Source organism: Bombina bombina, chromosome 11 (genome assembly GCF_027579735.1).
Source record: "Bombina bombina isolate aBomBom1 chromosome 11, aBomBom1.pri, whole genome shotgun sequence".
In the NCBI taxonomy this organism is placed as follows: Eukaryota; Metazoa; Chordata; class Amphibia; order Anura; family Bombinatoridae; genus Bombina; species Bombina bombina.
Window position 1 is genome coordinate 135,588,974 of NC_069509.1, and position 26,882 is coordinate 135,615,855.

The window sequence follows — 26,882 nt, forward strand, 5'->3', positions numbered from 1 at the left end:
GTTGAACAGATTTGCAAGGCTGCAACTTGGTCTTCGCTTCATACTTTTTCCAAATTTTCCAAATTTGACACTTTTGCTTCCTCGAAGGCTATTTTTGGGAGAAAGGTTCTTCAGGCAGTGGTTCCTTCTGTATAAAGAGCCTGCCTATCCCTCCCGTCATCCGTGTACTTTTGCTTTGGTATTGGTATCCCAGAAGTAATGATGACCCGTGGACTGATCACACTTAACAGAAGAAAACATAATTTATGCTTACCTGATAAATTCCTTTCTTCTGTAGTGTGATCAGTCCACGGCCCGCCCTGTTTTTTTAAGGCAGGTAAATATTTTTTAAGTTATACTCCAGTCACCACTACACCCTTGGCTTCTCCTTTCTCGTTGGTCCTTGGTCGAATGACTGGGAGTGACGTAGAGGGGAGGAGCTATATGCAGTTCTGCTGGGTGAATCCTCTTGCACTTCCTGTTGGGGAGGAGTAATATCCCAGAAGTAATGATGACCCGTGGACTGATCACACTACAGAAGAAAGGAATTTATCAGGTAAGCATAAATTATGTTTTTTGGGAGAAAGGTTTTGCAAGCCGTGGTGCCTTCCGTTTAGGTAACCTGATTTGCTCCCTCCCTTCATCCGTGTCCTAAAGCTTTGGTATTGGTTCCCACAAGTAAGGATGACGCCGTGGACCGGACACACCAATGTTGGAGAAAACAGAATTTATGCTTACCTGATAAATTACTTTCTCCAACGGTGTGTCCGGTCCACGGCCCGCCCTGGTTTTTTACTCAGGTCTGATGAATTATTTTCTCTAACTACAGTCACCACAGTACCATATGGTTTCTCCTATATTTTTCCTCCTGTCCGTCGGTCGAATGACTGGGGTGGGCGGAGCCTAGGAGGGACTATATGGCCAGCTTTGCTGGGACTCTTTGCCATTTCCTGTTGGGGAAGAGATATTCCCACAAGTAAGGATGACGCCGTGGACCGGACACACCGTTGGAGAAAGTAATTTATCAGGTAAGCATAAATTCTGTTTTCCAAATTTTACAAATTTGATACCTTTGCTTCTTCGAAGGCTATTTTTGGGAGAAAGTTTCTTCAAGCAGTGGTGCCTTCTATTTAACCATCTGTCTTGTCCCTCCCGTTCATCCGTGTCCTGTAGCTTTGGTATTGTATCCCACAAGTAATGGATGAATCCATGGACTCGTCTTACCTTTATAGAAGAAAACTAAATTTATGCTTACCTGATAAATTGATTTCTTCTATGGTAAGACGAGTCCACGGCCCGCCCTGTCATTTTAAGACAGATTATATTTTTTGATTTAAACTCAGTCACCTCTGCACCTTGTAGTTTCTCCTTTTTCTTCCTGTACCTTTGGTCGAATGACTGGGGGGCGGAGCTAAGGGAGGAGCTATATAGACAGCTCTGCTGTGGTGCTCTTTGCCACTTCCTGTAGGGAAGGATAATATCCCACAAGTAATGGATGAATCCGTGGACTCGTCTTACCATAGAAGAAATCAATTTATCAGGTAAGCATACATTTAGTTTTTAAACAACTTTCCACTTTACTTCTATTATCAAATTTGCTATGTTCTCTTGGTATCTTTTGTTGAAGAAGCAGTGATGCAATACTGGGAGCTAGCTGAGTAAAAGTGAGCCAATAAGAAAAGGGATATATGTGCAGCCACCAATCAAAAGCTAGACCCCAGTAGTGAATTTCTGGTCCTGAACCTACCTAGGTATCCTTTTTTAACAAAATATACAAAGAGAACAAAGCAAATCAGATCATAGAAGTAAATTGGAAATTTGTTAAATTGCATGTTATTGGAATTATGACTTTACTGTCCCCTTAAGCTTTGTTTTTATTAGCAGAGATAATTATTTCTCCTCTCTACCATATGAGATGAATGATGTTTGTCAGGCAAGGTTGAGTTATGCTAAATTTAAGGAGCTCAGATATAGAGGTATTTAACAATGGACCATCATACTCTTTAGACATAAATAAGGAGAAAATGCTCTTTATTGTAATTCTAAAAAGAACTTTATTAATAAACAGAATTGTAACCGCAGGCAGGCAGGTTGTTCTATTTCATCCACAGGCAGACAGGCAGGTTGTTCTATTTCAACCACAGGCAGATTGTGTGACTTTGACCACAGGCAGGCAGGCAGATTGTGTAACTTCGACCACAGGCAGGCATATTGTGTAACTTCGACCACAGGCAGGCATATTGTGTAACTTCGACCACAGGTAGGCAGGCAGGCAGATTGTGTGACTTTGACCACAGGCAGGCAGATTGTGTGACTTTGACCACAGGCAGGCAGGCAGATTGTGTGATTTTGACCACAGGCAGGCAGATTGTGTGACTTTGACCACAGGCAGGCAGATTGTGTGACTTTGACCACAGGCAGGCAGGCAGATTGTGTGACTTTGACCACAGGCAGGCAGATTGTGTGACTTTGACCACAGGCAGGCAGATTGTGTGACTTTGACCACAGGCAGGCAGGCAGATTGTGTGACTTTGACCACAGGCAGGCAGGAAGATTGTGTGACTTTGATCTCAGGTAGGAAGATTGTGTGACTTTGATCTCAGGCAGGCAGATTGTGTGACTTTGATCTCAGGCAGGCAGATTGTGTGACTTTGACGACAGGCAGGCAGGCAGGTTGTGTGACTTTGACCACAGGCAGGCAGGTAGTGTGACTTTAATCTCAGGCAGATTGTGTGACTTCGACCACAAGCAGACAGGCAGATTGTGCAACTTTGACCGCAGGCAGGCAAGTTGTGCATCTTTGACCACAGGCAAGTAGTGTGACTTCAGACACAGGCAGACAGGTAAGTTGTGTGAGTTTTTCCACAGGAGGGCAGATTGTGTGACCACACGTAGGCAGGTTATATAACTAGAGTTATATAGTCATGCAGAAGGGCTGCATAATGGGAACCACAGGTAGGCAGACATCATAATGAGAACCATAGGTAGGCAGACCGCGTAATGGGAACCGCAGGTAGGCAGACAGCGTAATGAGAACCATAGGTATGCAGATATCGTAATGAGAACCACAGGAAGGCAGACAGCATAATGGGCACCACAGGTAGGCAGGTAGTGTAATAGGAACCACAGGTAGACAGTCATTGTAATGGGAACCACAGCTAGTGTGACCGGAATCACAGGAAAACACACTAGATTTTCTCCCTTTAGTGATGACCAAGTAGGTTGTGTAAGTTGTCATTCCCTTGCTTTATGATGATCTGTTTATTTTGCTTTTTTCTAATCATGCTCTGGAGACTCTGCAGACTGGATAGAAAATATTTGGTGTTGTCAAATTTAATTTTCATCTCCAGGAGTGAAATATATGGGTGGATCATGGCTGATCTAGGAGTTATTCTCTCTTTAGAGTCCCATGTTAGCATCCTTTTCAAAAGATCAATCATATTGCTTCTGTCATTGTATTCAGCCAATGCCTCAATGTCTGAGTAAAAGGAAGTGGGAGGAGCATTCAGTAACTTGAGCTGATCCAAAGATTTTAAGATCCAGGTTCTGGTTTCTAATGGTTTAATTTTGGTTTCAAGCCAGTATTCTTCTTTTGATTTGAGTTCCCACATGCTCTCCTTCTGCTTATATAATGTTTTTTTAAAGAAGTTAAATGTCTTTCTTCCTTCAGACAACATTTGGCTCTTCGGCATCCCTTGCGTTTCACAGATGTACCGAATCTGATCATATTCATGGCCTCCAGGGTACAGAATCCATCCAAGATGTAGTTCGGCAATAATACACCCCAGAGACCACATATCCATCTTTTCACAAAATGGCAACCCCAGCAGAATTTCTGGAGACCTGTAGGGCCGTGTCTGAGCATAAGGTTTTTTGATATGTCGGACCTCCTTAAGAAGGCTTGCAGAACCAAAATCAATCAGTTTGATTCTAAATGGATAGTTTACCTGGTCCACAAGCATTATGTTTTCAGGCTTTAGGTCGGTATGTATGATTGACATCTCTTTTAGCTTGGCCAGAGCTATTAGGACCTGAGTGGTGATAGTCCTTATGTGCCTAACTGGAAGGGGAGAGAAGTTATTCTTCTCCTGGTAGTCATACAGGCTTTGCTGAAGCAGCTCAAAAACCAAGTAAACTTTACTATAGTCATAGAAAAACTCATAGAAGCGAATTATGTGATACTTCTCTGAATCCACGTCTCTCAAGGCGTTGAGCATTTTAATCTCGTTGAGAATTTGGCCTTTTTTGGAAGGATTATTCTTTAGCATTTTGATTGCGACATGTTCCCCAGTACTTATCTTCCAGCTCTTAGCCACCTCTCCAAAAGTCCCTCTTCCTAAATAGTCCTTTATGTAGTAGTAGTCAGTTTGGGATTGCAGGATCTCCATTGCAGCACTTTGCATTGTACGGGCAAAATATTGAGCCCCAGATGCAAACTGTGTCCTAGAAGCACCTGGACTCTAAGCTTTGATCAGCAGCTATGAGCACATCCTTAGAAACAGCTATGTCATAATTTGCAAGATTCCATTGTTTCTAAGGAGTCAGGATTCTATTGTAGCAACAGAGCTGAAATAGGCTCCATATTAGGTCCAAGACAATAGTTAGCAAGAGAAGTAACCAGAAATCGCTAATGTAGTGGCGTTTAACCCCTTAATGACCACAGCACTTTTCCATTTTCTGTCCGTTTGGGACCAAGGCTATTTTTACATTTCTGCGGTGTTTGTGTTTAGCTGTAATTTTCCCCTTACTCATTTACTGTACCCACACATATTATATACCGTTTTTCTCGCCATTAAATGGACTTTCAAAATATACCATTATTTTCATCATATCTTATAATTTACTATAAAAAAAATTATAAAATATGAGGAAAAAATGGAAAAAAACACACTTTTTCTAACTTTGACCCCCAAAATCTGTTATACATCTACAACCACCAAAAAAAACATATGCTAAATATTTTCTAAATTTTGTCCTGAGTTTAGAAATACCCAATGTTTACATGTTCTTTGCTTTTTTTTGCAAGTTATAGGGCCATAAATATAAGTAGCACTTTGCTATTTCCAAACCACTTTTTTTCAGAATTAGCGATAGTTATATTGGGACACTGATATCTTTCAGGAATCCCTGAATATCCATTGACATGTATATATTTTTTTTTAGAAGACATCCCAAAGTATTGATCTAGGCCCATTTTGGTATATTTCATGCCACCATTTCACCACCAAATGCGATCAAATAAAAAAAAATTGTTCACTTTTTCACAATTTTTTTCACAAACTTTAGGTTTCTCACTGAAATTATTTACAAAAAACTTATGCAATTATAGCATACATGGTTGTAAATGCTTCTCTGGGATCCCCTTTGTTCATAAATAGCAGACATATATGGCTTTGGTTTTGCTTTTTACTAATTAGAAGGCTGCTAAATGCGACTGCGCACCACATGTGTATTATGCCCAGCAGTGAAGGGGTTAATTAGGGAGCATGTAGGCAGCTTCTAGGGTTAATTTTAGCTTCAGTGTAGTGTAGTAGACAACCCCAACTATTGATCTAGGCCCATTTTGGTATATTTCATGCCACCATTTCACCGCCAAATGCAATCAAATTAAAAAAAACGCAAAATTTTTCACAATTTTAGGTTTCTCACTAAAATTATTTACAAACAGCATGTGCAATTATGGCACAAATGGTTGTAAATGGTTCTCTGGGATCCCCTTTGTTCAGAAATAACAGACATATATGACTTTGGCGTTGCTTTTTGGTAATTAGAAGGCCGCTAAGTGCTGCTGCGCATCACACGTGTATTATGGCTAGCAGTGAAGGGGTTAATTAGGTAGTTTGTAGGGAGCTTGCAGGGTTAATTTTAGCTTTAGTGTAGAGATCAGATTCCCACCTGACACATCAGACCCCCTGATCCCTCCCAAACAGCTCCCTTCCCTCCCCCACCCCACAATTGTCCCCGCCATCTTAAGTACTGGCAGAAAGTCTGCCAGTACTAAAATAAAAGTGTTTTTTTTTAAAAAATAAAATACATTTTTTAGCATATTTACATATGCTACTTTGTAGGATCCCCCTTAGCCCCCAACCTCCCTGATCCCCCCCAAAACAGCTCTCTAACCCCCCCCCCTCTGCCTTATTGGGGGCCATCTTGGGTACTGGCAGCTGTCTGCCAGTACCCAGTTTGCAAGAAAAATGTTTTTTTTTTAATGATTATGTTATTTTTCTGTAGTGTAGCTTCCCCCACCCCCTGATTAAAGTATTTTATATATATAAAAAACAATTTTTTATTACCTTTATAACTTTTAATACAAACTTTTTTTCTGTAGTGTAGCGGTTCCCACCCGCTCCCTCCCCGTGCACGCGCCCGCCCCCGCCCTCCCGTGCACGTGCGCACGCCCGTGCGCGCCTCCGATTACCCCCACCCACGATTCCGCCCCCCTACACATCATCAAGGCCATCGATGGCCGCCACCCGCCTCCCGAACCGGCTCCCACCCACCAACGAATTTAGCCGGTGATGTCCGGTGCAGAGAGGGCCACAGAGTGGCTCTCTCTGCACCGGATTGCTAAAAAAGGTTGGTTATTGCAGGATGCCTCAATATCGAGGCATCACTGCAATAACCGGAAAGCAACTGGAAGCGATCAGGATCGCTTCCAGCTGCTTTCCAGACCAAGGACGTACGCCACACGTCCTCGGTCATTAAGTGTATTTTTTTTGAGGACGTGTGGCGTACGTCCTTGGTCGTTAAGGGGTTAATAGTATGTTAAAGGGATATAAAACCCAAAATATTTCTTTCACGATTTAGATAAAACATACAATAATAAAAAAATTACTTCTATTATCAAATTTGTTTCATTATCTTGGTATATTTTGTTAAAGAAGCAGCAATGCACTACAGGAGTTAGCTGAACACATTGGGTGAACTAAAAACAAGAGGTATATATGTGCAGCCACCAATCAGCAACTAGCACCCAGTAATGCATTGCTGTTCCTGAGCCTATTTAAGTATGCTTTTCAATAAAGGATACTAAGAGAACAAACCACATTTGATAAGCTTAAATAGATTAAACAGCAATGTTGTTAGTTTCTTTTAAAAACAAATACCATTGATTTCACAACCACTAAATATGGTGTAGATTCCAACCCTGTTTATTGATGGATTTTTGACTTCCAAGTTCTGAGTGATCATAATCCAAACAATAACACAAGTTACATTGTTTATTCCTGAAGAAAAGAAAACTAGGCTGATATATCCGTCTCTGTATTTATTGGCAATAACAATGGATTCAGCGCCCGCTATAGGAACGAAATGCGTAAGGGTTTTTTGCCTGCTGCTATCTTCTTTTAATATATTAATAAAAGTAAATTTGTATTAATTCTGGGGGTCTTTGATGTGCTGCCGTGCTAGGAAATTGCTTACATTAGGGTGGGCCTCTTCTAATTGGCTGGTAGGGGTTACAGTAGGTGGGGGTCTTGCATGGAAAGAAGATGGTTTATGTGGTGAGTTCTTATGGAGTAAATGACCAGGACTAAAATATAAAATCTAATATATACATTTGAAAATATTTTTAAATTGCGCACATTTGTGAATTTAGATAGGCGACAACTCATATTGATAATGCATGTATGTTTTTAAAGGGACATGAAACCCAAATTTTTTCTTTCATGATTCAGATAGAGAATACAATTTTAAAAAGTTTTCAGTTTACTTCTGTTAGCAAATTTGCTTCATTCTCATGCTATTCTTTGTTGATAAGATATCTAGATAGATAGCGTGCACATTCCTGAATCAATACATAACAGGAAATAGTGCTGCCATCTAGTGTTCTTGCTAATGTATAACATTGTTGCAAAAATGCTGCTTTATAGTGCTCCAGACACATGCACACTCCTGGACTTACTTGTCTGATTTTGAACAAAGGATTACAAGAAAACAAAGAAAATTTGATAATAGAAGTAAATTGGAAAGTTGTATTTTAAATTGTACGTTCTATCTGAATCATAAAAGAAAAATAAATTGTGTTTTATGTCCCTTTAAACAACTTTTCTTAATATTATCAAATTTTCTTCATTCTCTTGGTACCTTTTGTACCAAGCTCGTAAGCTCAGGAGCGTCCACGTCTCAAGCAGTATATGGCAGCAGTTTTACAAGAATGTTATTCATTTGCAAGACCACTAGATGGCAGCACTGTTTCCTGCCATGCAGAGTTTCAGACATCTACTGAGGTATCACTTCAACAAAGAATACCATGAGAACAAAGCAAATGTGATAATATAATGAAATTAGAAACCTTTTAAAAACTGTATGATCTATCTGGAACACAAAATATATATTTTTGAGGTTTCATATCCCTTTAACATAAGTATTAATGAAATATCAAGGTGAATATTTCCGAGGCGTCTAACAAATTAGAATCCAGGCCTAAAATGACAGAGAATAACTTTTCTGCTATGAAATGATTAACCAGCTGTGAGTGACAACATGCAGGAAGATCATTCTCACTGGAAACAGAAGAATCTCTCTTTTTCAGATGAAGGGTTGCACAGCTAGCTAAATGTCAGATGGCAAATGTGAAAAAGACTTTTAAACTCATTAAGCACTTGGTTTAGAGTAGTCAAAAAAGACTGAAATTGTCTCAGCAAAAAGTAAATGAATGCACTCATTACAGAGTTGATGGTTTGTTTGTTTTTATAAATAAAGGGCGAGTACCTTACTACCTCTAAACACACAAATGAGACGGCTCGTTAAAAGTAAAGAAATATCCCTGTGAGTCCTTCGGTTCGGGAATCTTCTCCCCTTCCCTTCCCCCTCTGTCTCCCCCCCCCCCCACCCCTCTCTGGCTCCCTAGGTGCCCTTCCACTCCCCTATCTCCCCGCTCTACCTCTTTCCCCCCTTCCCCTCGCTCCTTCTCCCTCCTCAGCTCCACCTGCCTGGACGGTCCGATAATTGGCTGGGGAAGGTTGGCCAGGTATACTTAGCTTAACTCCCTCCCCGCTGAGAGGAATATCCCTTTTAAGTAGCTTACATTGTATTTTCCATAACACTCCCTTAGAGAACGTAGCACCCGCTAATGTTGTTTGCGGGTCCTATACTGCAATACACAATAAGACAGCGTAGGCCACTACATGAGGAATTAGTCTGCGAGTAGCCGAAGTTGCGCCACGACTCATTTAATTAGTTCCTTAGTTTGTGTCAGGGACCTTAGAACCCAGGCGGCCAAGGAGAGGAACGAGATGACATGCTTGGGAATTTTATTTAGGGCAATACATATTGAGAGATGGGCTGGGTAGAGTCTGAGCTGATGTCAGTATAATATGTTATTATCTTTGTTCCAGCCTAATATGTAACACGTGTTTTACCACATGCCTTTATATATTCAGATGTCTCTGACTTGTGATGTAACCAAAAGAGATATGATTGTTTCTCAACATGTTTGTATTCAGTTCAATTTATCTTAATAAAAGAAAAATTTTCATATAAAAAAAAAATATCCAATGCTCCAATACAAAAAAAAAAAAAAATTAAAGAAATATCCAAGATCACAGCAACTATAAACCCCCCTTTCCCCCCCCCCCGCTTCCTCTCTTTCTCCCTCTGCCCTAATCATCGACCCTAACGATTCTGCATAACACTGGCACCTCAGGAGCAACCCATCTATGCAGGGTATAACTGTACAATTTAGCTAATTTAGCATGAACAACTTGAGGTTTAAAGTTCCAGCTTAACAAAAAACTTGGCATTCAGATTTTGTATAACAGTCACTGTACCCAAAATTGTTTCTAATACATATCAAGTTTAGCTTATCCTCTAGAAACCATTGTATAATATATTTATGTATATGTACAGTTTCATACCACTTTAAAATGTAATTATATATGTCTGAATCCTCAATAAAAAAAACTTTTCTTCAAAAAAAAAAGTAAAGAAATAAAAAATAACCTTGTTTCAAATCGAGGTTGCCGGTGACTGAGTCAATGTAAATATGGGAATTACTATTACTGCGGACACCCACATAAGTGCAATATTTAATGCAATAGAAAGGTCAAAAATTAAAAGTACATGGGTGTATTTCAAATTGAAATAGAGGCATTTTTGTAATATACTAACATTTGCAAAAATGCTTCTCGTAAAAGTTATGACTGGTTTTCTGCGGCATATGCAGATATGCTGTGAGGGACCGTGAACCAGTAGTCAGACACCTGCTCAGAGAGGTGGCTGTGGTGCTTCTGAAGATGTAATTTGTGTCATACAAGCTACTGCTGACCATCTGAGAAGGTGCAGTGTTTAAATACTGATGCCCTCACAGCATATGTGCGTATGCCACGGAAAAACAGGAATAACTTTTATTAAAACAATTTTGCTAATGGAAGTATATTGCAAAAATGCTTCGATTTCAAAATGACATGCACATTTTATTTTTAGTGTTGCAGCAGCACTACTCTCTGTGAAAAAAACGAACATGTAATGAGAGCTATTGTAGCGCACACTCCCTCTCCCTGCTCATTGTTATACAGCTTGCGAAAATGAGAGAGAGAGCATGCGCTAGTAGAGGCGGGCTTTTTTTTTTTTTTTAATTATATTTTTATTGAGGTTGTGCGAGGTAATACAGCTTATATGAAAAACAGAATTTATGTTTACCTGATAAATTACTTTCTCCAACGGTGTGTCCGGTCCACGGCGTCATCCTTACTTGTGGGATATTCTCTTCCCCAACAGGAAATGGCAAAGAGCCCAGCAAAGCTGGTCACATGATCCCTCCTAGGCTCCGCCTACCCCAGTCATTCGACCGACGTTAAGGAGGAATATTTGCATAGGAGAAACCATATGGTACCGTGGTGACTGTAGTTAAAGAAAATAAATTATCAGACCTGATTAAAAAAACCAGGGCGGGCCGTGGACCGGACACACCGTTGGAGAAAGTAATTTATCAGGTAAACATAAATTCTGTTTTCTCCAACATAGGTGTGTCCGGTCCACGGCGTCATCCTTACTTGTGGGAACCAATACCAAAGCTTTAGGACACGGATGAAGGGAGGGAGCAAATCAGGTCACCTAAATGGAAGGCACCACGGCTTGCAAAACCTTTCTCCCAAAAATAGCCTCAGAAGAAGCAAAAGTATCAAACTTGTAAAATTTGGTAAAAGTGTGCAGTGAAGACCAAGTCGCTGCCCTACATATCTGATCAACAGAAGCCTCGTTCTTGAAGGCCCATGTGGAAGCCACAGCCCTAGTGGAATGAGCCGTGATTCTTTCGGGAGGCTGCCGTCCGGCAGTCTCGTAAGCCAATCTGATGATGCTTTTAATCCAAAAAGAGAGAGAGGTAGAAGTTGCTTTTTGACCTCTCCTTTTACCGGAATAAACAACAAACAAGGAAGATGTTTGTCTAAAATCCTTTGTAGCATCTAAATAGAATTTTAGAGCGCGAACAACATCCAAATTGTGCAACAAACGTTCCTTCTTTGAAACTGGTTTCGGACACAGAGAAGGTACGATAATCTCCTGGTTAATGTTTTTGTTAGAAACAACTTTTGGAAGAAAACCAGGTTTAGTACGTAAAACCACCTTATCTGCATGGAACACCAGATAAGGAGGAGAACACTGCAGAGCAGATAATTCTGAAACTCTTCTAGCAGAAGAAATTGCAACTAAAAACAAAACTTTCCAAGATAATAACTTAATATCAACGGAATGTAAGGGTTCAAACGGAACCCCCTGAAGAACTGAAAGAACTAAGTTGAGACTCCAAGGAGGAGTCAAAGGTTTGTAAACAGGCTTAATTCTAACCAGAGCCTGAACAAAGGCTTGAACATCTGGCACAGCTGCCAGCTTTTTGTGAAGTAACACAGACAAGGCAGAAATCTGTCCCTTCAGGGAACTAGCAGATAATCCTTTTTCCAATCCTTCTTGAAGGAAGGATAGAATCTTAGGAATCTTAACCTTGTCCCAAGGGAATCCTTTAGATTCACACCAACAGATATATTTTTTCCAAATTTTGTGGTAAATCTTTCTAGTTACAGGCTTTCTGGCCTGAACAAGAGTATCGATAACAGAATCTGAGAACCCTCGCTTCGATAAGATCAAGCGTTCAATCTCCAAGCAGTCAGCTGGAGTGAAACCAGATTCGGATGTTCGAACGGACCCTGAACAAGAAGGTCTCGTCTCAAAGGTAGCTTCCAAGGTGGAGCCGATGACATATTCACCAGATCTGCATACCAAGTCCTGCGTGGCCACGCAGGAGCTATCAAGATCACCGACGCCCTCTCCTGATTGATCCTGGCTACCAGCCTGGGGATGAGAGGAAACGGCGGTAACACATAAGCTAGTTTGAAGGTCCAAGGTGCTACTAGTGCATCCACTAGAGCCGCCTTGGGATCCCTGGATCTGGACCCGTAGCAAGGAACTTTGAAGTTCTGACGAGAGGCCATCAGATCCATGTCTGGAATGCCCCACAGCTGAGTGACTTGGGCAAAGATTTCCGGATGGAGTTCCCACTCCCCCGGATGCAATGTCTGACGACTCAGAAAATCCGCTTCCCAATTTTCCACTCCTGGGATGTGGATAGCAGACAGGTGGCAGGAGTGAGACTCCGCCCATAGAATGATTTTGGTCACTTCTTCCATCGCTAGGGAACTCCTTGTTCCCCCCTGATGGTTGATGTACGCAACAGTTGTCATGTTGTCTGATTGAAACCGTATGAACTTGGCCCTCGCTAGCTGAGGCCAAGCCTTGAGAGCATTGAATATCGCTCTCAGTTCCAGAATATTTATCGGTAGAAGAGATTCTTCCCGAGACCAAAGACCCTGAGCTTTCAGGGATCCCCAGACCGCGCCCCAGCCCATCAGACTGGCGTCGGTCGTGACGATGACCCACTCCGGTCTGCGGAATGTCATCCCTTGTGACAGGTTGTCCAGGGACAGCCACCAACGGAGTGAGTCTCTGGTCCTCTGATTTACTTGTATCTTCGGAGACAAGTCTGTATAGTCCCCATTCCACTGACTGAGCATGCACAGTTGTAATGGTCTTAGATGAATGCGCGCAAAAGGAACTATGTCCATTGCCGCTACCATCAAACCGATCACTTCCATGCACTGCGCTATGGAAGGAAGAGGAACGGAATGAAGTATCCGACAAGAGTCTAGAAGTTTTGTTTTTCTGGCCTCTGTCAGAAAAATCCTCATTTCTAAGGAGTCTATTATTGTTCCCAAGAAGGGAACCCTTGTTGACGGAGATAGAGAACTCTTTTCCACGTTCACTTTCCATCCGTGAGATCTGAGAAAGGCCAGGACAATGTCCGTGTGAGCCTTTGCTTGAGGAAGGGACGACGCTTGAATCAGAATGTCGTCCAAGTAAGGTACTACAGCAATGCCCCTTGGTCTTAGCACAGCTAGAAGGGACCCTAGTACCTTTGTGAAAATCCTTGGAGCAGTGGCTAATCCGAAAGGAAGCGCCACGAACTGGTAATGCTTGTCCAGGAATGCGAACCTTAGGAACCGATGATGTTCCTTGTGGATAGGAATATGTAGATACGCATCCTTTAAATCCACTGTGGTCATGAATTGACCTTCCTGGATGGAAGGAAGAATAGTTCGAATGGTTTCCATCTTGAACGATGGAACCTTGAGAAACTTGTCTAAGATCTTGAGATCTAAGATTGGTCTGAACGTTCCCTCTTTTTTGGGAACTATGAACAGATTGGAGTAGAACCCCATCCCTTGTTCTCTTAATGGAACAGGATGAATCACTCCCATTTTTAACAGGTCTTCTACACAATGTAAGAATGCCTGTCTTTTTATGTGGTCTGAAGACAACTGAGACCTGTGGAACCTCCCCCTTGGGGGAAGCCCCTTGAATTCCAGAAGATAACCTTGGGAGACTATTTCTAGCGCCCAAGGATCCAGAACATCTCTTGCCCAAGCCTGAGCGAAGAGAGAGAGTCTGCCCCCCACCAGATCCGGTCCCGGATCGGGGGCCAACATTTCATGCTGTCTTGGTAGCAGTGGCAGGTTTCTTGGCCTGCTTTCCCTTGTTCCAGCCTTGCATTGGTCTCCAAGCTGGCTTGGCTTGAGAAGTATTACCCTCTTGCTTAGAGGACGTAGCACTTTGGGCTGGTCCATTTCTACGAAAGGGACGAAAATTAGGTTTATTTTTTGCCTTGAAAGGCCGATCCTGAGGAAGGGCGTGGCCCTTACCCCCAGTGATATCAGAGATAATCTCTTTCAAGTCAGGGCCAAACAGCGTTTTCCCCTTGAAAGGAATGTTAAGTAGCTTGTTCTTGGAAGACGCATCAGCTGACCAAGATTTCAACCAAAGCGCTCTGCGCGCCACAATAGCAAACCCAGAATTCTTAGCCGCTAACCTAGCCAATTGCAAAGTGGCGTCTAGGGTGAAAGAATTAGCCAATTTGAGAGCATTGATTCTGTCCATAATCTCCTCATAAGGAGGAGAATCACTATCGACCGCCTTTATCAGCTCATCGAACCAGAAACATGCGGCTGTAGCTACAGGGACAATGCATGAAATTGGTTGTAGAAGGTAACCCTGCTGAACAAACATCTTTTTAAGTAAACCTTCTAATTTTTTATCCATAGGATCTTTGAAAGCACAACTATCCTCTATGGGTATAGTGGTGCGTTTGTTTAAAGTGGAAACCGCTCCCTCGACCTTGGGGACTGTCTGCCATAAGTCCTTTCTGGGGTCGACCATAGGAAACAATTTTTTAAATATGGGGGGAGGGACGAAAGGAATACCGGGCCTTTCCCATTCTTTATTAACAATGTCCGCCACCCGCTTGGGTATAGGAAAAGCTTCTGGGAGCCCCGGGACCTCTAGGAACTTGTCCATTTTACATAGTTTCTCTGGGATGACCAACTTGTCACAATCATCCAGAGTGGATAATACCTCCTTAAGCAGAATGCGGAGATGTTCCAACTTAAATTTAAACGTAATCACATCAGGTTCAGCTTGTTGAGAAATGTTCCCTGAATCAGTAATTTCTCCCTCAGACAAAACCTCCCTGGCCCCATCAGACTGGGTTAGGGGCCCTTCAGAACCATTATTATCAGCGTCGTCATGCTCTTCAGTATCTAAAACAGAGCAGTCGCGCTTACGCTGATAAGTGTTCATTTTGGCTAAAATGTTTTTGACAGAATTATCCATTACAGCCGTTAATTGTTGCATAGTAAGGAGTATTGGCGCGCTAGATGTACTAGGGGCCTCCTGAGTGGGCAAGACTCGTGTAGACGAAGGAGGGAATGATGCAGTACCATGCTTACTCCCCTCACTTGAGGAATCATCTTGGGCATCATTGTCATTGTCACATAAATCACATTTATTTAAATGAATGGGAATTCTGGCTTCCCCACATTCAGAACACAGTCTATCTGGTAGTTCAGACATGTTAAACAGGCATAAACTTGATAACAAAGTACAAAAAACGTTTTAAAATAAAACCGTTACTGTCACTTTAAATTTTAAACTGAACACACTTTATTACTGCAATTGCGAAAAAACATGAAGGAATTGTTCAAAATTCACCAAATTTTCACCACAGTGTCTTAAAGCCTTAAAAGTATTGCACACCAAATTTGGAAGCTTTAACCCTTAAAATAACGGAACCGGAGCCGTTTTTAACTTTAACCCCTTAACAGTCCCTGGTATCTGCTTTGCTGAGACCCAACCAAGCCCAAAGGGTAATACGATACCAAATGACGCCTTCAGAAAGTCTTTTCTAAGTATCAGAGCTCCTCTCACATGCGACTGCATGTCATGCCTCTCAAACACAAGTGCGCAACACCGGCGCGAAAATGAGGCTCTGCCTATGATTTGGGAAAGCCCCTAAAGAATAAGGTGTCTAAAACAGTGCCTGCCGATATTATTATATCAAAATACCCAGAATAAATGATTCCTCAAGGCTAAATATGTGTTAATAATGAATCGATTTAGCCCAGAAAAAGTCTACAGTCTTAATAAGCCCTTGTGAAGCCCTTATTTACGATCTTAATAAACATGGCTTACCGGATCCCATAGGGAAAATGACAGCTTCCAGCATTACATCGTCTTGTTAGAATGTGTCATACCTCAAGCAGCAAGAGACTGCTCACTGTTCCCCCAACTGAAGTTAATTGCTCTCAACAGTCCTGTGTGGAACAGCCATGGATTTTAGTGACGGTTGCTAAAATCATTTTCCTCATACAAACAGAAATCTTCATCTCTTTTCTGTTTCTGAGTAAATAGTACATACCAGCACTATTTCAAAATAACAAACTCTTGATTGAATAATAAAAACTACAGTTAAACACTAAAAAACTCTAAGCCATCTCCGTGGAGATGTTGCCTGTACAACGGCAAAGAGAATGACTGGGGTAGGCGGAGCCTAGGAGGGATCATGTGACCAGCTTTGCTGGGCTCTTTGCCATTTCCTGTTGGGGAAGAGAATATCCCACAAGTAAGGATGACGCCGTGGACCGGACACACCTATGTTGGAGAAAAAAAACATAGCATAAGACAAGCTAAAAATATTTCACATTATAAATGATACAATATGGTAGACTGGAACCTCTTTTTCTTGTTAACATGGTCTAAACAAAATGTGTTACCTCACTTGACATTGAAGACAACTCTTGTGCCTCTAAAAACATGCAACAAACACTGAAAGAGGAAATTGAGTGATTTGAACGATTACCTTTAGACCAATAAACTAGAGTTAGATTAGTAATTAACATATGAAGTAATGACCACAGTGAAAGTACTATTCCTAAATGGAAACAACATGGTGAAACAATCAGAGACTCTACTGGGAAATTATGTTAATCAGTCCAGCTGAATGGAATGTGGTAGTTAGAGTCAATACTGTGGTAAGATGTAAAAATGAATGCTAGGGGGGTATTGAAGGTTGCGGCATAGACGAGAGAGCCGCATATGTAGCCCTCCATATCTAGGAGGTTCCTTATGTGGGGGGAGAGGGGGGAGGTGGTAGGTTAAATTCTCAAAGTAGGAGAGGAAATGGGAAAGTGTTTCAATTATTTATCTATCTGTCCCTTTAGTATTAAGATTGAGGGGTTGTAGATATTACATATTAGACTGGACTCTATGAATAAATGTTCTCTGTGAATTACTAGAATAGGTACAAGTGTTAGTTTTTATGCGGGTGGGAACTAAGTAGGACTTGGAGAATATTAATATGAGAGACTTATGAACTTGTTATGGCAGCCCAACAACTATACAAAAGGTATTGACAACATGCCCAAAATCTTGACTAAAAACAGAAACTTTGTTTGAAGAGATTAATTTTCTGTGTGATGTAAAGCTAGAGCCAAGACACTTCTACAGAGCTCTATATTTGTATACTATAGGTGTCACACTGCCCCGGCCGCTGGCAGTAGTGCGTCCTAGGTACAAGCTATATCTAGAATCTGAGAGTAAATATAATATAATAGAATCATCTTAATACCTAGAAAAAATTATTAGAGAGGTGGTGGTTTAGCTCTACTTAATAAAACATGGGAACATATAGAGAGAGTGCTAAATTGAAATTCCAGTAACATCCCCATGGGTGCAAATAAAACAGCAAACAATTGTAACCCAAAGCTGAACCATGTGAATGAAATAGAATGGCCCTATGTTAGAAAAGTAGTTATATGCTTATCCAGCATTAGAGTTCTCATACGTCCTTTTCTCAGCAAAGTTTGTCTAGTTATGAGACAAGCATATTTAGCTAGTATGGATTAAAGCAAAGTTCAGCATGTCAACAAAACACCATGATATTTAAAATACAAATACTATAGGGATATATCAATCATGGAATACTGTGAAAAAAAACAGCCAACATAAATGTCCCCAATAAACAACAATTTTCCTGGGAACACTGTCTCTGGATTCAGGTAAGACCACTTATAGAATTAGAAATAAGAATGTAATTGTAGCTGCAATATTGGCAGGAGCACTTTGTGGCTTAACAACAAATAACTTAGGGACAGGCTGCAATGGAGCGAGAATGGAATCAGGGTAGCAGACTTGTATATGTAGTGGGCATTATAAAAAGTCACTAAACCTATGCTGCGTTGAACTTCAGGCGGGGAGAAAGGGGTTGATATATTGCAGGGTGCGAGGATGAGAGTTCCCTTACCCCACGCCAGACCGGAAAGCTAGGCAAAGTCTCTGAGCCTCCATGCCAAAGCTCTGAACCTCGGCAGTCGGGCTGTACCGGGAAGGGCCGATCGGAGGCAAAACAAATTCTGGCCGAAGGAGGGAAGGACCGGTCCAGGCTGGCGTTTCGTCAAACTGAGCTGTATGCTCTAGCCTCAGCAACCCTCTAACAGGAGGCGACTGACATCTTACCGGGCTCATGCAGGTAATGCTTACAAAGCTTGAGGGCGCTAAGTAATCCACTCTGGGCGCACTGTCTCCGGTGTCAGTCCCATTCAGGTGGGTCTCTGCGGTCATATCCTCCGCTCCCAGTATGTTATGAAGTGGGTGCCAAGTGGAGGGGGGGCGCCGGGGCCCCAAAGCGTCCCCCCCCATGGTAGTAATCATAGGAGTGGGAGCGCGGGCAATATGGGTGTTCGGTGCTGCGGCTGTTTGCTGGGACCCATAGACATTGAAACGTTCAAATGCTGAACGGCAGCTATCTAGAAAGGTGTGCATCTCCTCCATAATATGATCTGCAGTGGCCATAATTAGGTGAAATGATGAAAATCCTGTTCCTAGTTGCAGGCTCTGCTTAGGCCACAGAAAATGGCGTCTCCCTCAGTCACTTGTCGACAGTATTCACATCATGAATGTAAAGTTCCGTTATTTCAATGCTACTCCTTTAGGAGTCAAATGAGTAGGTCTTCCTAGCTGATCAGTCTGCAGTATATGCCAAATTTATAAGCTTTTGCAGTCGCCAAATTCTTTTATTATATTGGTAAGGTTAAGAGCTCCATTAATTTGCGACCTCTCTGCTGCACAGTTGGCTCCGCCCCCCCACATTTTATTTTTGACCTTTCAATCCCTTTAATAACTATTATCACAAAACATATTTATAAAAAAAAAAAAATAAGATACAGATTTTTACAAAAATAATTTATTTGTAGCAGCTTTTATAAGGAGAGTGGTATAAGCTACATCTGTATTCTTCCGCTAAAACAAAGCATTCTGTAGCCGCAAAATAGTTTCCTTGGGTCCCAGAGACAGCATCATCTCAGCTACACTTGGGCCATGCTGTAAAAAAAGAGAAATAAAGTAAATCTTCAGTCTCTGAAAAAATATATAGCTCTCCAATGTCCACTCACAATCGCCATGGACAGCTTTACCAGGTTCCAGAATGCACTGATCTTTTAAACCTAGTAAGTGCCAATTGTTTAATTGGATTATATATATATATATATATATATATATATATATATATATATATATATATATATATATATATATATATATATATATATATATATATATATATATATATATACATACATATACATATATATATACATATATATATACATACATACATACACACACACACACATATATATATATATATATATATATATATATACATATACATAAAACCCTGAGAGTGCATCTTTGTTTCAGGACTATATATATATATATATATATATATATATATATATATATATATATATATATATATATATATATATATATATATATATATATATATATACACCACATACAAAACAAACCTAATTAATGTGCAAAACTTATATACATATATGAACTAACAAGAACTTGACATGACTAAACAGTATTACCTACTTTACATAGCTGTAACTAGGAATATCAGTAACACTAATGCTCAACATAGTAGAGAACCTAAAAATGACTATATAATGCGTAACTAATTATTGCGTATTCTGCTAAATATTACGTATTACTACACAGACAACATTTGAAAACAATGTATACGTAAACTCTAGATAATCGCCAGTGCAATAGAAAGGTAGTTTTCTTTACAAAAAGCAATGCCATTCTATTTTGGTATTCAGTCCTTTTGGACTTAATGTTTCTAACTCATATGTCCATCTAGCTTCTCTTTGCATCAGAATCTTGTTGCGATCTCCTCCTCTCTTTAATGGGGGAACGTGATCTATTATATTATATTTAAGATCTGCCACCGTATGTCCGCATTGCGGAAAATGACGGACTACAGGTTGGTCTGCTTCTCTCTTATTCAGTGCCGTACATATTGAGCTCCGATGTTTCGCCTTATATCCTCCCTGGATGAATCAATCTTCCATTTCGTTCATCTGGATAGTTGACTTTTCTTCATCTGTGTTGTTTCTTTTAACTCTTAAGAACTGCAATTTTGGAAGCGCTCTCTTAAGGGCAGGAGGGTGGCAGCTGGAGGCATGTAGCAGGGAGTTCCCGTCCGTAGTTTTTCTAAACAGTGTTGTGCTTAGTTTGTTTCTGTTTTTTCCAATTCTTAGATCCAAGAAGTCTATTTCTTGTAGGCTGTGGTTCATTTTAAACTTTAGTGATGTGCGTTCAGTGTTCAGTTCGTTAAACCAGTCCAGGAGGCTATCTCCTGTGCCTACCCAAATCACTAGCAGATTGCCTATGTATCTTTTGTAGTATATTATCTCTGATCTTTTCAAAACATGCGGTTCCCGTGTTCTCGAATTCTGCCATGAACAGATTTGCATAAGATGGGGCCACACTGGACCCCATCGCTATACCAACTAGTTGCAAGTAAAACTGCTTTTCAAATCTGAAGTAATTCCTGCTTAAGCACATTTCAAGTACATCTAGGATAAACTCCAAGGGCGGCCCCACATAGGGATATTTCAGTAGTTGACGCCTTATTGCTGCCAATCCTTCCAAATGGGGAATCACTGTGTACAGGCTAGTGACATCTAATGTCACTAGCCAACCATCATCTCCTCGTAAATATAGTTCTTTAAGTGATTTAATGACTTTGTTTGAGTCTTTTACATAAGAGTCCATATGCTGTACTAGTGGTTGCAGCAAACTGTCTAAGTAGACTGCTAAAGGTTGGAGGATTGAATCCACCGCTGAGACTATCGGCCGGCCAGGGGGTCTCTGTAGGTTTTTATGAATTTTAGGCAGTGTATAGAAAATCGGTATCCGAGGGTACTCTGTCTTCAAAAAGGCGAGAGTTTGTTGGTCTATCCAGCCGTCTGCCAATGCTTCCTCCAAGTGAGTATCTATAAACTTTTTAAATACTGTAGTAGGATCCCTTGGGAGTTTTGAATAGACTTTGGTATCATCAAGTTGTGACAGGACTTTCTCTCGGTAGAATGCGTAATCCAATATTACTATCGCACCGCCCTTGTCGGCTCTCCTCAGAACTATTGTCTTGTCTTCTGCCAGATTTTTCATAGCTTCTCTCTCCTTTTTGGTGAGATTATATATCTCACTTTTTGCCTTTTGGTTGAGCTGGAAAAATCTTTCTCCAATTTGTTACAAAAAGTTTGTATGTTAGCATTATAGCTATTAGGGTCAAATGTGCTTTTCCTTTTTCAATCCCACTGTATGTTGAGCTGTCTGTTGGGATGTATCTCCAAAGAATTCTTTAAGCCTTAGGGTATGCTGAAATTTTTGAATGTCTACATGTAGATCAAATTAGTCTGTATATTCCGTTGGAACAAATGAGAGGCCTTTTTGCAGTAGCGATCTTTCTGCTTCTGATAGTGTCCTTTTGCTTATATTGATAACAATATTTTCGTCTACCTTCTTTGTCTCAGGGCCCTCCTCGGGTGGGGGCACCCCCTCCTCCGTTTTTTGATCTTGTAGTTACTCCATCGGTTATTCTTGTTTCTTGTGTAATCTGGTCTTGTGCTGTGTCAGAGTCGGTACCTGATCCCGAGCTGTCCACAGTAGTGAGGTTCCATGGTTTTCTTGCTCTGTACCTCCTTGGTCTATTCTTGTAACCTTTGCCTTTCTTCTGTCTTTAGCAGCCACTTGTACACCTTCTTTTCTCGATAATCTTCAAGCACGGTCTCAAATTTTATGTTTTTGAAAGCTGTAAGTTCTTTCTGGTATTGTTCTATTTGTGTCTGGAGTTTATTTTCCCAGTTTTCTTCTCCTTTAATTATTAGCGTATCTGTATGTTCTGTGGTATATTGATCAATTTTAATTTGACTAAGCAGTGTTAGAACTTCTTAAACCACTAGTAACATCAGGTGTAGAGAGCATTTATTCAGAATATTGCACCATCTATCACAAAATGCAGGGTTGTTTCTACCCAAGGTGGGAATGTTCTTTACCCTAAATCCCCTGGGTATATACCTCTTTCTGTGGTATTCTTATAAGTATTTTCCGTGCAGTTCCAAGTCTCTTTCTCTTTTTTTCAATTTAAGCAAGTGAGACAATATATGCGTTACCGGTTTCTCAGTGGGACCCGTGGTAAGTGTGTCAAAAAACATAATTTATGCTTACCTGATAAATTCCTTTCTCCTGTAGTGTGGTCAGTCCACGGGTCATCATTACTTCTGGGATATTAACTCCTCCCCAACAGGAAGTGCAAGAGGATCACCCAAGCAGAGCTGCTATATAGCTCCTCCCCTCTACGTCACACCCAGTCATTCGACCGAGAACCAACGAGAAAGGAGAAGCTAAAGGGTGCAGTGGTGACTGGAGTATAATTTAAAAATTAAGACCTGCCATAAAAAACAGGGCGGGCCGTGGACTGACCACACTACAGGAGAAAGGAATTTATCAGGTAAGCATAAATTATGTTTTCTCCTGTTAAGTGTGGTCAGTCCACGGGTCATCATTACTTCTGGGATACCAATACCAAAGCTAAAGTACACGGATGACGGGAGGGACAGGCAGGATCTTTATACGGAAGGAACCACTGCCTGAAGAACCTTTCTCCCAAAAACAGCCTCCGAAGAAGCAAAAGTGTCAAATTTGGAAAATTTGGAAAAAGTATGAAGAGAAGACCAAGTTGCAGCCTTGCAAATCTGTTCAACAGAGGCCTCATTCTTAAAGGCCCAAGTGGAAGCCACAGCTCTAGTAGAATGAGCTGTAATTCTTTCAGGAGGCTGCTGTCCAGCAGTCTCATAAGCTAAACGTATTATGCTACGAAGCCAAAAAGAGAGAGAGGTAGCAGAAGCTTTTTGACCTCTCCTCTGTCCAGAATAAACTACAAACAGGGAAGAAGTTTGTCGAAAATCTTTAGTTGCCTGTAAATAAAATTTCAGGGCACGGACTACATCTAGATTGTGTAGAAGTCGTTCCTTCTTTGAAGAAGGATTAGGGCACAATGATGGAACAACAATCTCTTGATTGATATTCCTGTAAGTGACCACCTTAGGTAAGAACCCAGGTTTAGTACGCAGAACTACCTTGTCTGAATGAAAAATCAGATAAGGAGAATCACAATGTAAAGCCGATAACTCAGAGACTCTTCGAGCCGATGAAATAGCCATTAAAAACAGAACTTTCCAAGATAACAATTTGATATCAATGGAATGAAGGGGTTCAAACGGAACACCCTGTAAAACGTTAAGAACTAAGTTTAAACTCCATGGTGGAGCAACAGTTTTAAACACAGGCTTAATCCTGGCCAAAGCCTGACAAAAAGCCTGAACGTCTGGAACTTCTGACAGACGTTTGTGTAAAAGAATGGACAGAGCTGAAATCTGTCCCTTTAAGGAACTAGCGGATAAACCCTTTTCTAAACCTTCTTGTAGAAAAGACAATATCCTTGGAATCCTAACCTTACTCCATGAGTAACTCTTGGATTCGCACCAATGTAAGTATTTACGCCATATTTTATGGTAAATCTTTCTGGTAACAGGCTTCCTAGCCTGTATTAAGGTATCAATTACTGACTCAGAAAATCCACGTTTTGATAAAATCAAGCGTTCAATTTCCAAGCAGTCAGCTTCAGAGAAATTAGATTTTGATGTTTGAAGGGACCCTGGATCAGAAGGTCCTGTCTCAGAGGCAGAGACCAAGGTGGACAGGATGACATGTCCACTAGATCTGCATACCAGGTCCTGCGTGGCCACGCAGGCGCTATTAGAATCACTGATGCTCTCTCCTGTTTGATCCTGGCAATCAATCGAGGAAGCATCGGGAAGGGTGGAAACACATAAGCCATCCCGAAGGTCCAAGGTGCTGTCAAAGCATCTACCAGGACCGCTCCCGGATCCCTGGATCTGGACCTGTAACACGGAAGCTTGGCGTTCTGTCGAGACGCCATGAGATCTATCTCTGGTTTGCCCCAACGTCGAAGTATTTGGGCAAAGACCTCCGGATGAAGTTCCCACTCCCCCGGATGAAAAGTCTGACGACTTAGGAAATCCGCCTCCCAGTTCTCCACTCCCGGGATGTGGATTGCTGACAGGTGGCAAGAGTGAGACTCTGCCCAGCGAATTATCTTTGATATAAGCTACAGTCGTGATGTTGTCTGACTGAAACCTGATGAACCCCCGAGTTGTTAACTGGGGCCAAGCCAGAAGGGCATTGAGAACTGCTCTCAATTCCAGAATGTTTATTGGAAGGAGACTCTCCTCCTGAGTCCATGATCCCTGAGCCTTCACAGAATTCCAGACAGCGCCCCAACCTAGTAGGCTGGCGTCTGTTGTTACAATTGTCCAATCTGGCCTGCTGAATGGCATCCCCCTGGACAGATGTGGCCGAGAAAGCCACCATAGAAGAGAATTTCCTGTCTCTTGATCCAGATTCAGAGTAGGGGACAAATCTGAGTAATCCCCATTCCACTGACTTAGCATGCACAATTGCAGCGGTCTGAGATGTAGGCGTGCAAAGGGTACTATGTCCATTGCCGCTACCATTAAGCCGATTACCTCCATGCATTGAGCCACTGACGGGTGTTGAATGGAATGAAGGACACGGCAAGCATTTTGAAGCTTTGTTAACCTGTCCTCTGTCAGGTAGATCTTCATTTCGACAGAATCTATAAGAGTCCCCAAGAAGGGAACTCTTGTGAGTGGAAAGAGAGAACTCTTCTTTTCGTTCACCTTCCACCCATGCGACCTTAGAAATGCCAGTACTAACTCTGTATGAGACTTGGCAGTTTGAAAGCTTGAAGCTTGTATCAGAATGTCGTCTAGGTACGGAGCTACCGAAATTCCTCGCGGTTTTAGTACCGCCAGAAGAGCGCCCAGAACCTTTGTGAAGATTCTTGGAGCCGTAGCCAATCCGAATGGAAGAGCTACAAACTGGTAATGCCTGTCTAGGAAGGCAAACCTTAGATACCGGTAATGATCTTTGTGAATCGGTATGTGAAGGTAAGCGTCCTTTAAATCCACTGTGGTCATGTACTGACCCTCTTGGATCATGGGTAGGATTGTCCGAATAGTTTCCATTTTGAACGATGGAACTCTTAGGAATTTGTTTAGGATCTTTAAGTCCAAGATTGGTCTGAAGGTTCCTTCTTTCTTGGGAACCACAAACAGATTTGAGTAAAACCCCTGTCCGTGTTCCGACCTCGGAACCGGGTGGATTACTCCCATTAGTAACAGATCTTGTACACAGCGTAGAAACGCCTCTTTCTTTATCTGGTTTGTTGACAACCTTGAAAGATGAAATCTCCCTTTTGGAGGAGAAGTGTTGAAGTCCAGAAGATATCCCTGAGATATGATCTCTAACGCCCAGGGATCCTGGACATCTCTTGCCCAAGCCTGGGCGAAGAGAGAAAGTCTGCCCCCTACTAGATCCGTTTCCGGATTGGGGGCCCTCACTTCATGCTGTCTTAGGGGCAGCAGCAGGTTTTCTGGCCTGCTTGCCCTTGTTCCAGGTCTGGTTAGGTTTCCAGCCCTGTCTGTAACGAGCAACAGTTCCTTCCTGTTTTGGAGCGGAGGAAGTTGATGCTGCTCCTGCCTTGAAGTTACGAAAGGCAAGAAAATTAGACTGTCTAGCCCTTGGTTTGGCTCTGTCTTGAGGCAGGGCATGGCCTTTACCTCCTGTAATGTCAGCGATAATTTCTTTCAAACCAGGCCCAAATAATGTCTGCCCTTTGAAAGGTATGTTAAGTAATTTAGATTTAGAAGTAACATCAGCTGACCAGGATTTCAGCCACAGTGCTCTGCGTGCCTGAATGGCGAATCCGGAATTCTTAGCCGTAAGTTTAGTTAAATGTACTACGGCATCTGAAACAAATGAATTAGCTAGCTTAAGTGTTTTAAGCTTATTTGAAATCTCATCTATAGTTATTGAGTCAAGAGTTTCTTCCAGAGACTCGGACCAAAAAGCGTCCGCAGCCGTGACAGACGCAATACATGCAAGGGGTTGTAATATAAAACCTTGTTGAGCAAACATTTTCTTAAGGTAACCCTCTAATTTTTTATCCATTGGATCTGAAAAGGCACAGCTATCCTCCACCGGGATAGTGGTACGCTTAGCCAGAGTAGAAACCGCTCCCTCCACCTTAGGGACCGTCTGCCATAAGTCCCGTGTGGTGGCGTCTATTGGAAACATTTTTCTAAATACAGGAGGGGGGGAAAAGGGTACACCGGGCCTATCCCACTCCTTAGTAATTATCTCTGTAAGCCTCTTAGGTATAGGAAATACGTCAGTACTCGTCGGTACCGCATAGTATCTATCCAGCCTACATAATTTCTCTGGGATTGCAACGGTGTTACAATCATTCAGAGCCGCTAATACCTCCCCTAGCAGTACACGGAGGTTTTCTAGCTTAAACTTAAAGTTTGAAATGTCTGAATCCACTCTATTGGGATCAGCTCCGTCACCTGCAGATTGAAGCTCTCCGTCCTCATGTTCTGCAAATTGTGACGCAGTATCTGACATGGCCCTATTATTATCAGCGCACTCTGTTCTCACCCCAGAGTGATCCCGCTTACCTCTAAGTTCAGGTAGTTTAGACAAAACTTCAGTCATAACATTAGCCATGTCCTGTAATGTGATCTGTAATGGCCGCCCTGAAGTACCCGGCGTTACAA

The 26,882-nt window shown here is 41.7% G+C and overlaps 2 protein-coding genes across 2 annotated transcripts in view; both read right to left on the minus strand.

Moving 5' to 3' along the window:
• Positions 1-3,182: 3,182 nt before the first annotated feature.
• Positions 3,183-4,367, minus strand: HIPK4 (homeodomain interacting protein kinase 4). The gene has a single exon (XM_053694240.1). The coding sequence runs from the start codon at positions 4,365-4,367 to the stop codon at positions 3,183-3,185; it is 1,185 nt and encodes a 394-aa protein (XP_053550215.1).
• A 14,662-nt stretch (positions 4,368-19,029) lies between these two features.
• Positions 19,030-26,882, minus strand: part of EARS2 (glutamyl-tRNA synthetase 2, mitochondrial) — a 45,714-nt gene continuing 37,861 nt past the window's right edge. Inside the window, exon 9 of the mRNA XM_053694350.1 lies at positions 19,030-19,182. Coding sequence (XP_053550325.1) covers positions 19,102-19,182 — 81 coding nt within the window. The 3' untranslated portion in view covers positions 19,030-19,101. The remainder of the gene's footprint in view (positions 19,183-26,882) is intronic.

Excerpts from the sequence above, each read along its gene's own strand:
- HIPK4 (XM_053694240.1), bottom strand. The coding sequence starts at position 4,367 with ATGGAGATCCTGCAATCCCAAACTGACTACTACTACATAAAGGACTAT.